The sequence below is a fragment of the Mesoplodon densirostris genome, chromosome 12 (genome assembly GCF_025265405.1).
Source record: "Mesoplodon densirostris isolate mMesDen1 chromosome 12, mMesDen1 primary haplotype, whole genome shotgun sequence".
Classification (NCBI taxonomy): Eukaryota; Metazoa; Chordata; class Mammalia; order Artiodactyla; family Ziphiidae; genus Mesoplodon; species Mesoplodon densirostris.
The window spans coordinates 33620122-33636701 of NC_082672.1; the positions used below are offsets into that span (position 1 = coordinate 33620122).

At 41.6% G+C, this 16580-nt stretch overlaps 1 protein-coding gene across 1 annotated transcript in view; it reads right to left on the reverse strand.

Annotated features, from left to right (window-relative positions):
• Window positions 1-16580, reverse strand: part of LAMA2 (laminin subunit alpha 2) — a 614367-nt gene that overhangs the window by 14876 nt on the left and 582911 nt on the right. The window contains exons 58-61 of the mRNA XM_060114490.1: window positions 16340-16508; window positions 5973-6085; window positions 5460-5649; window positions 3371-3526 (exon numbers count right to left, since the gene is read on the reverse strand). Coding sequence (XP_059970473.1) covers window positions 3371-3526; window positions 5460-5649; window positions 5973-6085; window positions 16340-16508 — 628 coding nt within the window. The remainder of the gene's footprint in view (window positions 1-3370; window positions 3527-5459; window positions 5650-5972; window positions 6086-16339; window positions 16509-16580) is intronic.

Consider the following 16580-nt stretch of genomic DNA (forward strand, 5'->3'; position numbering starts at 1 on the left):
TTTCACCATTTGATATTACGTGGAGCTGGGAGGTCCCTTGTGGACCAGTGTCCTGAAGTTGGCTCTCCCACTTCAGAGGCACAGCACTGACTCCTGGCTGGAGCACCAAGAACCTTTCATCCACACGGCTCAGAATAAAAGGGAGATAAATTAGAACGAAAGAAAGAAAGAGAGAGACAGAGACAGAGAGAGAGGGAAGGAGGGAGAGAGAGAGAAAGAAAGAAAGAGGGCGAGAAAGAAAGGAAGGAAGGAAGGAAGGAAGAAAATAAAAGGTAAAATAAAATAATCAAAATAAAAAAATAATTATAAAAAAAATACGGACGGATAGAACCCTAGGACAAATGGTGAAAGCAAAGCTATACAGACAAAATCTCACACAGACGCATACACATACACACTCACAAAAAGAGGAAAGGGGGAAAAAATCATAAATCTTGCTCTCAAAGTCCACCTCCTCAATTTGGGATGATTCATTGTCTATTCAGGTATTCCACAGATGCAGGGTACATCAAGTTGATTGTGGAGATTTAATCCGCTGCTCCTGAGGCTGCTGGGAGAGATTTCCCTTTCTCTTCTTTATTCTCACAGCTCCCGGGTCTCAGCTTTGGATTTGGCCCCGCCTCTGCGTGTAGGTCGCCGGAGGGCGTCTGCTCTTCGCTCAGACAGGACGGGGTTAAAGGAGCCGCTGATTCGGGGACTCTGGCTCACTCAGGCCAGGGGGAGGGAGGGGTACGGAGTGCGGGGCGAGCCTGCGGCGGCAGAGGCCGGCGTGACATTGCACCAGCCCGAGGCACGCTGTGTGTTCTCCCGGGGAAGTTGTCCCTGGATCCTGGGACCCCGGCAGTGGCGGGCTGCACAGGCTCCCAGGAGGGGAGGTGTGGGTAGTGACCTGTGCTCGCACACAGGCTTCTTGGTGGCGGCAGCAGCAGCCTTAGCGTCCCACACCCGTCTCCGGGGTCCGCGCTGTTAGCTGCGGCTAGCGCCCGTCTCTGGTGCCTCTTTAAGCAGCTCTCTTAATGCCCTCTCCTCGCGCACCAGGAAACAAAAGGGAAGAAAAAGTCTCTTGCCTCTTCGGCAGCTCCAGACTTTTTCCCCGGGACTCCCTCCCGGCTAGCCATGGTGCACTAACCCCTTCAGGCTCTCTTCCCGCAGCCAACCCCAGTCCTCTCCCTGCGCTCCAACTGAAACCCGATACCCGAGCCTCAGCTCCCAGCCCCGCCCGCCCCGGCGGCCGAGCAGACAAGCCTCTCGGGCTGGTGAGTGATGGTTGGCACCGATCCTTTGTGCAGAAATCTCTCCGCTTTGCCCTCCGCACCCCTGTTGCTGCGCTCTCCTCCGCGGCTCCGAAGCTCCCCACCTCCGCTACCCGCAGTCTCCGCCCGCGAAGAGGCTTCCTAGTGTGTGGAAACCTTTCCTCCTTCACGGCTCCCTCCCACTGGTGCAGGTCCCGTCCCTATTCTTTTGTCTCTGTTTATTCTTTTTGCTTTTGCCCTACCCAGGTACGTGGGGAGTTTCTTGACATTTGGGAGGTCTGAGGTCTTCTGCCAGCGTTCAGTAGGTGTTCTGTAGGAGTTGTTCCACGTGTAGGTGTATTTCTGATGTATCTGTATGGAGGAAGGTGATCTCCGCATCTTACTCTGCCGCCATCTTCCCCCTCTCTCTCTCTCAGGCACCTTGATGGAAACCTTTCAATTATCGGAAGCATCACACTCCTCCTCTGCCACGATTCCTTCCCAGCATCACCTCCATCAAAAGAGTGCCTCTAACTCTCCAGTGTGCCTCATAATGGCCCTTCAATATGTGGCCTGCATCTTCTCTTCTCCTGGTTTATTCATTCAACATTCTTTCAAAAAAATTTTACTGCTAGTGTTGGAGGGTCTCCTGCAGAGGCGTGGGGGTGGCTGTGGCTCACCGTGGGGACAAGGACACTGGCAGCAGAATTTCTGGGAAGTGCTCCTTGGCGAGAGCCCTCCCAGAGTCTGCCATTAGCCCCACCAAAGAGCCCAGGGTAGCCCCTGTGCTTCTTAAAAGAATGCTTTCCAAAGCCAACCAGGACACATGGTCTGACAAAAAATTATTTTGTGAATACTGATTCACAAAACTTGTGAGGACTTTAAATTCTGACTCCCGTATTGGATAACAGTACTCTAGATCAGGGATCCCCAATCCCCACGGTACTGGTCCGTGGCCTGTTAGGAACTGGGCGCACAGCAGGAGGTGAGGGGTGGGAGAGTGAGTGAAGCTTCATCTGTAGTTACAGCCGCTCCCCATCACTTGCATTTCTGCCTGAGCTCCGCCTCCTGTCAAATCAGTGGCGGCATTAGATTCTCACAGGAGCGCGAACCCTACTGCGAACTGTGCATGCGAGGGATCTAGGTTGCACGTTCCTTAAGAGAATCTAATGCCTGATGATCTGAGATGGAGCTGAGGCAGTGATGCTAGTGCTGGGGAGCAGCTGCAAATACAGGTTATCATTAGCAGAGAGGTCTGACTGCACAGAGACCATAATAAATCGGTTGTTTGCAGACTCATAGCAAAGCCCTAACAGTGAGTGGCAAGTGACAATGAAGCTGCATCTTACGGAGTAGACTGGACATAAGCAACACGCTTCGGGTGTCACTGTCTCCCATCACCCCCAGATGGGGCCATCTAGTTGCAGGAAAACAAGCTCAGGGCTCCCACTGATTCTGCATTATGGTGAGTTGTATAACTATTTCATTATCTATTACAATGTAATAATAATAGAAATAAAGTGCACAATAAATGTAATGCGCTTGAATCATCCCAAAACAACCCTGTGCCACTCCACCTGCCCGCCCCGGGTCTGTGGAAAAACTGTCTTCCACAGAACTGGTCCCTGGTGCCAAAAAGGTTGGGGATCACTGCTCTAGATACTGCATCTCTCAATATTTGCTAAATCTCTAGTCCTGAAACAATACCATCAATATCATCATTATCATCTTCCTTGTTGTCTTGGTGCTTTCTATATACTTGGTATTTTTCCAAGCACTTTAAATATATTACCTCATTTAATCTTTCCAGCAACCTTGCTTGTTTGGTATTATTATTAAACTATTTTACAAAAGAGGGACCTTTGTCAAAAAAAAATTAAGTAACCTGCTCAGGATCACACAGCTACTTAACAGTTAAGCACGTATTCAAACCAAGGGAGTCTGGCTCCAGGGTCCACACTCTGATGTGCAATATTGCCTCTCATAGTCAGATCTGTCTAGAAAATTTGTCACTTCTCAGAAAAGATGATTTCCTATTCATCTATAATTGGTCATGGGCCAATGTGACCTAATAATTCAAAATACATTCGTGACTCAGGCAGCTATTTAGGCCACAAAGAAACAAATTAGACACTTACTGGACCAATTCTTCGGGTAGTGTAGTTAATGGGCAGCCCGCCAATATACAGCATTCCCACAACATCCAGAATATCAGCTTTCTTGGGACTGATGGTTCTGTTGGAGGCACCATCTACATAAATAATTCCTTCTTGCTTAATTCGAGTAATCTTAATCTACCAAAAGAAGAGGCATCATTAACACCAATCATAGATAAATTTCAAATATGCAGAGTATAAGCATAAGAACTTTCAAGATATTCCTTAGGAAAAAGTGAAACAACTTACTGAGTGCCTAATATGTGCTAAACCCATAATATAAGTGAAATTAAATCTGTTTACAGAGTGTCTCAAAGTCTGTCTTTTCCATTAGTACCATCTCCAAAGGAGGAGAAAATCTTCCTGGGTGAGTTTTAGATTGAAGACTCTTCTATAGTTGCCAAGTGAGCATCTGTATCAAGAGGTATGCTTGTTGTAAGGAAACTTGCAGATTGAGAGCCCTGTCATGAATTAAGTGGGCTGCAAAATTCACGTCCAATTTCAAAAGTTCATTGGTTTGATTGAGCAAAGCCTGATCTTCCCAGCACAGTTGCAGATATGCTACATCCCTCTGCTTAAGAGGCACTTCTTGTGCAGAATTGCAGGAATGCAGTGCATCCGGGCTGCACTGCCATTTCTGCAGCAGCTGATTAGTACAAAGTCAGGGAGGAAGATGGAAGGCTGACTGGGCTGAAATGACAGGAGTGGATTGAATTATTTTCTGGGGCAGAGTGAAATAAAAAGTGTGGAGACTAGCTTGAGCATAAAATCCTTGAGTCTGAATTTAGGAAAAGGAGCATGTAACCTTGTAAAATGCTGGAGTACAATAATGGTTTAAAAACGAATCTACATCAGGATTAGAGTAATGTAAGACCTTATTTACACTGATCTATTCTGGTTTCGGAAATAACTTTCTAAAAACCTGCAAGGATAAAATCCCTCCTTAATTTGGCTACTTAGCGTAATCCCTGCCTCACTGTAGCCCAACAATATGTCTTTTTCTCAAGTGTCATATTTATTATGCTATTAGCCAGAGATGAGAATAAACCTTAATGAGAGCTCCTGCATAAAGTATTTGCTAGTCATAAGCTCCCTAGAAAATTTCTTATTTCTAGATAACAAATTAGTTGACTTTGCGTTTATATTATATTTTTTTCAGGTTCCTTGGCTTTCTATATGATACAAGTCCAAATATGTTAATATATAAAATCCAATATATAATAATATCTTACTCTAAAAATTAAACATTTAATTGGTCCACCTAGGGAAGCTTTACTTGATAGGTTACCGCAGGTGCAGAGACAAATTCTGAGTTTTCGTTTTAATCAGGCAGTATATTATCTACCTGCAGTCATGCCAAAGAGGACAGTAAGCTGGCAGGTGAACCTTCTGTGCCCATAATAGTACCAGCTTCTGGGTGTAAGGCCAACATTTAAAAAGTTGTTCCAAATGACTGTTTGTGGAAATGATACCCCAGAGGCCTTTAAACATGAGGTAGCAGATTCTCAGACTCTTGGTGTGCTCAGACCACGGTGGGGTTGGGAGAGGGGGGAAAGGCAGCCATAGGGCCCATTTTAGTGTTGCCAGCTTTTAAGTTGGTCAAATATTATTTCATAAAGAGAGGTTATTTTAGCACTTTAAAAATAGGAAATATAATCTTAGAATAAATATTATTCCTTTAAATTGAATACATAGAACTTTATGATTAACACAGTCCATTGTCCCATAATAATAATAATACTTACTTAGAGTATTGGAAATGTCTTCAATTGCCTGGCCCTAGTTTGTGGACAGATGTTTGGGAACCACAGATGTACAGCAATGATGGAATCTTATAGTACCATGATGAGGTATGGAGGTGGTCAACTATAAACCTACCCAGGTTTGATCACATTTTCCAAGGTTGGGCAGTCGTATACGGCACTTACTTTATTTTTAGCCTCGGCCACATTCCAGTGGTGCCAGAGTCAGTGTCTGCACTGGCAAGATAATACTGGCACCAGGGGAATGCCGACAGCTGCCACCCAGTAACCCCCTCGTAGGGCACTGCCAGCATCCTGGGGACTATTACCTTGTGCCAATGGCCATCATTGATTTTGGTGGGGATCATGGTGTTGGTGTCACCACTTCCCAAGTCATAACTGAAGTAGGGCGATCCATTTCTCAGCTGAACTGTAGCAAAATCAGCATGATTGATCCGGGCCATGTAAAAGAGCAAGCCTGATTCAGCTTCAGTTCGCACTTCAAATTCAATGGTGAGACTGTGAAATAAAAGTATGCGAAGTAAAACAGAAGGATAAGAACGTTCTTATTCTAGGATAGAGTGGCATCTGATCATGGTGCTTTTTCATAAAGGATAGCAAAACAAACTTTTCCAAGGTGAGGACTATCCAGGTCTGCTGAGTTCCTAAACTGGCTTCTCAGGCTCAGACAAATATTGATATAATTCTATTCTTTACGGTACTCAGTGAACTAAAAAAGCTCACCTCATTTATTAATAAATATAGTTAATTAAACTTGAATAAACAAATACTTAGTACTTCCATTTATCGGTTCTTGTCTAATATCTCAGAATAAATCATACCGGTTTTTAACTTTGGTGTCATCAAATGCAATTGCAATGTGACTGTTTCTCGAAAGCCCAAACTGTTTGCTCCCTATCAGGAGAGCTGGTTCCGATTCTGCAGCACAAGGACCCTGTAAAATACCAAGGAGAGAAGGAACAGAGATTTTGGACTCCACTCTTTAAAAATGTAATGCTGCTGTCTAATGGTTTCTTATATTTTAGTTTAATGTTCTCACAAAATCTCGTTTAAGCGCCTTAGAAATGAAAGCTGTCTCTTATTTATCTCTGTACTCTACTACATAGTAGGTACTTACTATTTATACTGCACCTTTGCATTGCCAAAGGAATGGTGCTCAAAAATATTCATTGATTAATGCATGTTTTCATTATCCTTTAAGGAAACCTATTATTTATACTTCTGAGAAAACTGGAATTTCCTTCTCACTCTTACTTCATTTATGAAGAGTTATATCGTTAGAAGACTGAACAGGGAAAATGACAAGCTTGCCACTGGGTTACAAGAGTAGAAAAATGTGTCCTTCTTGTCCTCCCCATTTCTCTCTCCCACCGTCTTACTTTTTCTTGAAAATTATCGGTGCTAGAAGGTTTCCATGAATTTAGACTTTCAAGCTGGTGTATCTCAACTTGCAAGTCAGCCCATTCAGGCTTAGCCCGTTGCTAGGCAACCCAGCACACTTTTTAATGTAACCTGCCATACACCATTTCAACTGCCACTGTTCAAAGATCAACTTCCTAGGGTGCTTACAAGGTAGAGCTCGCTGCAGGGCTAGCTTCAGAGGCAGACTTCCTGTGTAGTCACTGAGCTTAATGCTCTGCTGTCACCATTTTGAAATTCTTAATAATTTTTGAACAAGGTACCCTGCATTTTCACTTGGCTCTGGGCCCTGCCAATTACATAGCCAGACCTGACTGGGTAGACCTTACTTGGCTACTGTAACCCTCAGCTCAATAGTTAATCAAGGCTCCTCAAATTACCAAAACCACAATTCCTTTCCTTGGTCTCTATTTTCACAAAATAGCTCCAAGTACAAGCTGCTTAAGAAGTCTTTTACAGCACAAAGTACATGAGAAAATAAATAACCTGCCTGCTCTCAACAACACATCTGTTTTTAAAGATCTGCACTTAATAGCTCTGGATGGGCCACTGCCCCAGTGCGCGCTGACTCAGCAGAGGTTCCCAAACAGCCCAAGGCAGGCTTTTGATGCAGCATGCTCTTCCCTGGGTGTACCTTGGAGATGACTCATCAGCGCACAGGAAATTTCTACTTGATGAGGAAAAGCCTTGCCCTCTTTTCTCTGGAGCTTAGTCAAATGGAGCACTCTGCCACAGCAGGTAAAAAGCTTTAAGTGTTTTGAAATGCTGTAAAATTGGGCTTTATGGAAGTATTTCCCTTCTTGCTTCCCAGGAGATGGTCAGTTGCAAAGAGCAGACTGTGGCTGAAATTCACACAGATATGCAAAAACCCAGCGGGTAGAAGAGGAGCATGCTATTTATTCACACAGCTGAATGGCCTCTCTTGGAATCAACATGTGGCACCTTTCTTATTACCCAGACTGCAAAAAGAGCCCAAATGGAAAGGCCTTGGTAGCTTAATGTCTCAGCCTTCGATGATGCTATTAATAGACCTGGGATCATTTATCAACCTCTCACAATATTTCCTGTAGCGAGGACCATCACAACACACGTAAGTAGCCTGCCATCTTCCTCAGAAATCTCGAAGAGAATCCAACCTGCTGGGAGTCCATCAGGGGCAGAATTTAGCTAAAATATCTCTAAACCCTCAGCTCTGAAAACTGAGGGATTGAAAAGGTCACTGGATGTGGAGGAATTAGGGAACTATAATGCGTAGCCTAAAAGGAAACCACCAGCAGGTTATTTCCGTGTTATTGTTAACATTGTCTAGTGGCTACAAATATATGTTAATATAAAACAACTTTTCTAATGTAATTTTTAAAATTATCAAAGTGGCTATTGTAAAGAGTAGGTCTTTTATTGGTAGCAGCTATTTGTCGTGGAGACCTTTTGTCTTTACATGTTTAGGGCATTGTGGCCTGAACACCATGCTAACCTTGCTTGCTGGTAGACTGGACACGTGATTTCCAACACTGGTCTTGAGCTGAGCAGCTCTGCTACATGTTATCAGATTTTCTAGATGAAAAAGGCCCTGCTTACATTGTTTTAGAAAAACCTTTGACTTTGGAAGGGTCCTGTTTAGAAGTGTTACATGGTACATACACCCACCTGAAATTTAGGAAGAATAGTGTTACCCGGAGAGGCTTCTGCTTCACTTTTACAACAGGTGGATCCTGAGAAGCAGGTGGAAACAGTGGCTAATAAAACTGTGTTCTCAGATTGGCCAGTTTTATAGAAGAAAGTGATAACAAATGCATCACTCTGTTAGGTAAACTCAAAGTATAAAGCCGTTATGTAAGTTCATTGTTCTTTAAGGACATCCGAGTTGACATTTACTGTCATCAATTTGCAATGGGATGGATATTAGGGAAACAGTTTAAATAAACTATCACCTTCCTTTATAAAACTGGCAGTTGACAGAGGACAGAGAGGTTCCAGTGTAAGAGGATTTTCTGTGTATCTACTTTAGGATTCAAATGGGAAGACAATTCTCCAACAGTCTCTAATCTGGTAATGTTTTTGGTGAAAGCCTAGATGTCTCCTCTCACTTGGTTAAGGGGAGGTGGGATGGATTGTGCCTCTTCCTTGTCCCTCACACCCCACAGAGTGTGGAGCTCCTCACCTGGCCACTCAAGCAGCTCTTTTCCTTCTAATAGCATTTTAAAGAGGGACCATGTGAGGGCTTCCCTGGTGGCACAGTGGTTGGGAGTCCGCCTGCCGATGCAGGGGACACAGGTTCGTGCCCCAGCCCAGGAAGATCCCACAGGCCGCGGAGCAGCTGGGCCCGGGCGTGAGCCATGGCCGCTGAGCCTGCCTGCGCGTCCGGAGCCTGTGCTCCGCAACGGGAGAGACCACAACAGTGAGAGGCCCGCGTACCGCAAAAAAAAAAAAAAGAAGGACCATGTGAGATGGAATAGATAATGCCCCAAGGTTTGCACGAGAATAAAATGGTCTTGTCATTAAGGACATTTTCAACCCTGCTTCCCATAGAAATCTAAGGTAAGAGGAAGGGTCTTCTAATGAGGTAATTTTAAGGAACCTTTAAAGAATGGCTGTTGAAAGATGAATTGTCCTCCTCCAAGCCAGTGTGAGCTCGGGGGGGGGGGGCATCATCTTTATGGATGTGATACATTACCTGTGTTATTTTGGAAACACTGATCTCTGAAATGTGTTAAAACAATAATACAAATAGCAGTGGCTCATCAATCTCAGCATGTTACAATCCTGCCACCTTGTGGGGACTCTTTAAAGTACATATGGGGGAAAATAGAGGACAGGATGTGCTTGCTCCTTATTTGTCTCTGCTTGGCAGGTGACAAGATGTGGGCAGACAAGACTTCGGTGGGGAGTCTAAATGTGGCCCTGCACCTGTTGGTGAGAACAGGGACACAGCTGGAGAGGATTCTGAAGGAAGCCATGCTGCCCATAGCCATGTTTACGCAAGTGGGTAGAGCCGCAGGTTAGTAATGGAGCTTAACATTTTCACCTTCATATTGTTAATTAATTTCAGATCAGAATAAAGCATGGTCATTTCCGACTGCAGATTGTTGGCTGACATTTGGAAATGAGTTATTGGATTCAGGATGGCATATGATTGGTGGGTAAGCATTCCTTGACTCTAGATTGGTGCAGAGTAGAGACTTCAGTTGCATTGATCAAAACTGCCATCTCTGTTCTTGAAAGCACCAAATGATGAATGATATAAAAATTGCATCATTGGAGTATAAGCTGCAAAAAATACTCGTTCACTATGCTGTACACCTGAAAATAATGTAATATTGTAACTCAACTATACTTCAGTACAAAATTAATTTAAAATAGCATCATTTTCTTCTTTCATGAGTCAAAAATCCTCTAACAAATGTGGGCTAAAATGACATTTGCGAAGTTGGTTGCTTCTTTGTGATGCTCATCTTTTGGCATGAATACTAAGCGGAAGATACTTTTTACGGCACTGACTTTAATATTCTGAAATATAAAATCCCTATTCAAGCTGTTTACTGAGAAACTGAGTTATGTTAACTCCCTGCACATAAGCTTTTTTGCTAAGTAGTGGGCATTTGCTAACACCCTGCATATAAGCTTTTTTGCTAAGTAGTGGGCATTTGCGGCACTATTTACACACTAATGCCTGAACAGTAATTCTTTGCAGTATGGAAAGTGTATGTTTCCCCTTTAAATACATATCAGTATCCAATTGATTTATTCTTTGGCCGGGACTGTACTTAGCTTTTAAAATCACAGCATTCAATCTGCTGGAGGAAGAGCTTTCTTTTGCTCTATTCTTTCCTTCTCTGCTCACTTCTTTCCCCCAACTCCCCAAGAGCCCCGAACAGCACAGGGACTCTTCATGGCTGTTTATGCTGCTCTTCTTAGTTATTCACATTTTAAAATTTAAAGTTCAAAGTTCAACTTTCCAATAAACTTCAAGTAAAAAAACCCAAAAAACATGCAGCCAGCTTACTGTATACAAATCCACACAGGCCATGCTGGTTGTAAAGACTTGGTATAAACGCCATATATACCTGCTGAGAACCTGTCACAGTTTGACAATTTTCTGTAATACTAGAAGTCCACACTCTTAATCCCTCCCATCCTCCACGAGAAATAGCCACAAATATAACATGTAGAAATGTTTTATCCAGCTCTAAATGGGCTGAAGAATAAAAGTATAAAGAAAAGACAGGCTATCACACTATCAAATGAGATAATACGCATAAAATATGCTCTCTGATCTATGATGTTCTGGCATGTATTAATAATAGGATTGACATAATCCATTTCACAGGGCAGGGCTTTCTCAAGATACTCTTAAATTGCCTTGGAGGAGAGTGAATGTCATCCTGTTGCTGTAAGTTGCTGATGGGGAGGGGTTCGATGGCATAAAGAAGAAAACTAAAGGAACTGAGAATAGGAGAGGGTTTCTGTCAACTGTGCTAGAACAAATAAGAAACATATAGATAGGTAGTTCCCACTTCTGGAATTAATGTGTAAGTCTTAATGCTTAAATTCTTAAAATTCTTAATTCTGATTTTAAAACAAGAAAAGAAAATGGTGAGAATTGAAAATGATAGGAGACTTGAGAGATAATAACCATATCGTGTTGGAGTTTGTTTAAAAAGGAATGCTCACCCTCCTTTTCCTAGCACTTGATCTCACCCTAACAGCGTGAAAGGTTAAACTCACTAGTTCCCTTAGAGGAATGATGGAGTGTTATTGTGAACCAGGCATGGTGCTGGGTGCTTTGCACACAGTGTATAATTTAGTCCATGATAATCCTCAGGGTAGATATTATCCTCATTTTTCAGTGAGTTTACTTACATTTAGAGAGGACAGGAAGTTATTCAGTGAGCCCCACTGAGTTCACTGAGTAAAGGTAGGTGGGTTCTACCAAGACAGGCAGGCAGACCCGTATCGTGGATAACTTGGATTAAAGACCCAGTTTATTTCCTCAGTGACTCTCAACGCAAAGTAGCTGAGAGGGGATCACGTACCATGTCCCTCTTCCCCAGTGAAGAAATCAGCTATATACCTGGATGCTGTGGAGGAATCAAGGTTGAAAGACCACTGCTTTTAATTTATCTTTTTAAACATTTCTGAAAGCAAAACACATTTAAGAATTTTTTTGAAATGATGAAAATCAGCTCTAGACCATATACCTCTGCTGTTAGCATCTGATGCATTTCTTGGAAAGGTTTTTCTCATGCATTTTTCTAGCTATTGATATAGACATGATTATGCAGTATACAGAGTTTTATATCCTGTTTTCCCTACTAAACATAATGTCATAAGTATGTCATCCTCATTTTATATTGTTTCAATTGAAAGATTTTAAGTATAAGAGGATGGTGGCATATTAAAATTTGCATTTTATGGACCTGTTTTTACACTTCTAGGTACCACTACCCATTTTGTTTGGATGGAGTTTAACGGTGTCCCCTGCCATGCTTCTAATTTTCAGTCTTGGAAGCTAGCAGGTTGTGTTTGCAGCCCATACTGGCATTTATCCTGACTGACCTCTACACATATTTGCTTACTGTGTTATTTATGTTAATGTCTACTTTCTCAAATATGTCTCTCAGTTTCTCTTTCTCTGGTAGGCTCTTAATAAATATTTGTCATAAAATAAATGTCATAACTGTCTTATTCATCTTTGCATTTAGTAGCCTTTTAATAAATATTTGTCATGAAATAAATTGTCAAACCTTTAAGTAGCCTTTAAAAAGCTGACACTTCTCTCTACATACACAAAAAATAAAGAATGAAGATAAGGGAAAGAAATCAGATTAAAGGAGGAGATATGTATGGTTTCATGATCTGAAACCCTGAAAATACAGTACAGCCCAATAGAGATGAAAAATTCTAAAATATGTAATTTTGACCATATAGTCATAAATAATTATAATGTGCAAGATCTGATGTTCTATGAGTCTTTCTGTACCAATGCACGGGACTGCTACTCAACCTCTCTTTTGCTTTTGTCTTATCTACTAAGTGGAATGCTCTTTTTTGGAGAAGTTAAAACATATACTGCTGAGAGAAAATGGAAACTGGAATAAGAACAGAAGGTTACAAGAAAACTTAAATGAGTTAAAAATCTCCAGTCCAGATGGGAAAGTACCTTTGTTTTCAGAAAAAGGGAAAAAATGTGATCTCTAGAAACCACAGAAGGATATGCTTGAGACCTCTTATAAAACAAAGTTTGTGTTTTAGAAACATAACTAAGAAAAGAAAGGTGATCACTGAGGACCAGAAGTGTTATTCACCAATAAACCAGACCAATTCAATGTGGACTGGCTGAGGGACCTGATTCAAGAGAAGTTCAAGTGATACAAAGGCCCTCAAGGTTTTGGTTGACCGAATATGGCACCTAATGATGAACTAATGGCATGTTCCATCCATGTAAAACATTAAAACATTCCCAGGTGTATTAGTAGAATATGATGACAGACCAGTGAAAGGAGGAACTCTGCTGTTCTCTGAACTGGGCACTCCATTTTGAGTAGTATGGTCTATTCTAGGTGCCATATTTTGAAAGCGATATTTCAAATGTAAGAATATTATCAGTGTATATGGAGAACAGTATGGAGGTTCCTTAAAAAACGACAAATAGAACTACCACATGACCCAGCAATCCCACTACTGGGCACATACCCTGAGAAAACCATAATTCAAAAAGAGTCATGTACCAAAATGTTCATTGCAGCTCTATTTACAATAGCCAGGAGATGGAAACAACCTAAGTGTCCATCATCGGATGAATGGATAAAGATGTGGCACATATATACAATGGAATATTACTCAGCCATAAAAAGAAATGAAATTGAGCTATTTGTAATGAGGTGGATGGACCTAGAGTCTGTCATACAGAGTGAAGTAAGTCAGAAAGAGAAAGACAGGGGCTTCCCTGGTGGCGCAGTGTTTGAGAATCCACCTGCCAATGCAGGGGACACGGGTTCGAGCCCTGGTCTGGGAAGATCCCACATGCCGCAGAGCAACAAAGCCCGTGAGCCACAACTACTGAGCCTGCGCGTCTGGAGCCTGTGCTCCGCAACGGGAGAGGCCGTGACAGTGAGAGGCCCGCGCACCGCGATGAAGAGTGGCCCCCGCTTGCCACAACTAGAGAAAGTCCTCGCACAGAAACGAAGACCCAACACAGCCAAAAATAAATAAATAAATTTATAAAAAAAAAAAAAAAAAAAAAAAAAAAAAAAAAAAAAAAAAAAGAAAGAGAAAGACAAATACCGTATGCTAGCACATGTCTATGGAATTTAAGAAAAAAAAAATCATGAAGAACCTAGGGGTAAAACAGGAATAAAGACACAGACCTACTAGAGAATGGACTTGAGGATATGGGGAGGGGAGGGTAAGCTGTGACAAAGCGAGAGAGTGGCATGGACATATATACACTACCAAACCTAAAATAGATAGCTAGTGGGAAGCAGCCACATAGCACAGGGAGATGGCTCGATGCTTTGTGACCACCTAGAGGGGTGGGATAGGGAGGGAGGGAGACGCAAGAGGGAAGAGATATGGGAACATATGTATATGTATAACTGATTCACTTTGTTATAAAGCAGAAACTAACACACCATTGTAAAGCAATTATACTCCAATAAAGATGTAAAAAAAAGAATATTATCAGTGTGAATATGGGAATTAGAAAGTAAGAATTAAAAAGAATGCTTGAGATAATGGAATATTCAGCCTGGGAAAGGAGAACACTTAGCTGTTTTTCAAATGCTTGAAGGGGTGTTAGAGAAGATATAACGTGTTTGGCTACAGAAACACAATCATTACGTAGAGGTTATAGGGATGCAGTTTTACTTCATTATAACCAATGGCTTTCTAACAACTAGAGCCTGCCTCATCATAACACTGGAAGATCCTTGTCAATGGACTGTTCAAGCAAAGGCTGTAAGTCCACATCAAGTATCATATAAAAAGATTCATGTATTAAGATGGTGATTGGACCAGCTGGTCTCTAGGGCTTCTGCTAATTACTATGTATAATTCTAAGTCAGTTGTTCAGAATTTAGGATCCACTGTCCTATAGAATCCAAATGGACATTTGGATCCAAGGTCAAAAACGTTTATTTTAACCATGGTGTTTTTAAATTCTTCAGCTGAAAACACTTTCCTGAGTCCAGGGAACAGACACGAGGGATAACAGTCTAGAGAACAGTACATGAGGCAGAAGGGAGGGAGGATCATTAGCCTTCCCTTTGCTGGGGGAAATCGAGCATAAGGCCACGTTATGAAAGAGCTAAGGAAACATTCTAAAATCCATGTGGCAGATCTCAGTGAGGCCTTAGGAGAAAATCAACTCCTTGAACTAATCCCCAAATGACTGACAGCCTTTCACTTGCTAGCTGTGCTGTGTGATTGTAGGTATTTTCTTCTGTGAACTGGGGCTACTAATACTTCCAATGATATAAATAAACATAAATAAAACAAGTAATAGCTTGTGAGAATCAAATGAAATAATGGATATACAGTGCCTGGCAGAATACTGGACACATACTATACAGTTACTTAGTAAATGCAGGGATTCCTCACAGTATCTATGTGTGTGTGCTTCTTCCACTTTTCAAAGAACTTCCACGCACATTACCTCATTTGATTCTTACAATAATCCCATCAGCAGGCAAGGTAGGTGTAATATCCACATTTTACAGAGGAGGAAATGATGCTTGGAATAAATGGCCAGTTTTCCTAAAAGATGATTATTTGGCTTCACAAAGTGTTGCAGTGATAAGGAACCAGATTGTATAATCAGACCCACTGGATCAAAATTCCTATCCTATCACTTACTGGCCGTGTCTGGGTGTATTACTTTGGCTAGCTAATTCTTATTAACTCAACTAAAAATGGGATGATGGTATATAGGTATATATTTTACACAGCTGTTAGGAAAATTACAATAATATTGAATAGAAATTGTTAAAAAGCAGTCATTATGATCATTACTGTATAGTAATTATGCCATTTATTAAATGCTTAGTATATGCTAGGGGTTTAACAAACATTTTTTAAAATCCTCATAATGACTCTTTGGTATATGTGTTGTTAGTATACTCATTGTACAGATGAGGAAACTGAGGGAAATAGATTAGCCAAGTAGCTTTCCCACATTCATAAAGATGGTAGGTTAGAGTGCTGGGATTTGAACCCAGGCAGTCTGACTCTGGAACCCACGCTCTAATCAAGGATATACTACCTCCCGTGCTATGAAGTATTTTGTGTGTGTCTCTCTGTCACACAAACACATATACACATACACATGTAATCATATTAGATACACACATGTGCATGATGCTTAGAAATGATTTTAATTATGTATTATTGGTTTTAAAAAACAGAATACCAAATTGTATGCATGATATGTGATCTACTATGCAAAATGCAAATAAAAGGGTCTGAAAATCCATATGGTTGCCTCTGTGTGGTGCTATGGTAGGTGGGTTTTATTCTTGATTCTGTAGACATTTCTGTGCTAACTTTTCAACTGAAAACACATGCCATTTTATAAACAGGAAAATTAAAGGAGAACAGATATATAAAAGAAAGTAATCCAAGGAAGATGTAAGGAGAAAAGGTTTTCATAAACAGGTGACCCTTCCTCTAATTCTAGCAGTAGAGTATACTAGATATCCTGAATAACCTTTGTTCTGAAAATGACTAAAAACACAGGGTTAAAATAAGAAAGCAATGGGATATAAACACTTACATGTGCCAGAAATGGGGTGGGTGCAGGTACGGCTGGGGTGGGAACTGGCTCTGGCTGGAGAACTGTTTCAGCTGGAACTGCTCCATCTTCATCCTCAGGTGGTTTCTGATGGGCACAACGACCGATGTCTGCATTTTTGAAGGATACAGACTGTGCAAAGTCCATAGGGCTAAGGGAATATAATTAAAATTCAATACTTTCTCCTATTTTTCATTATCCTGCTTCCTTACCATGACATCAA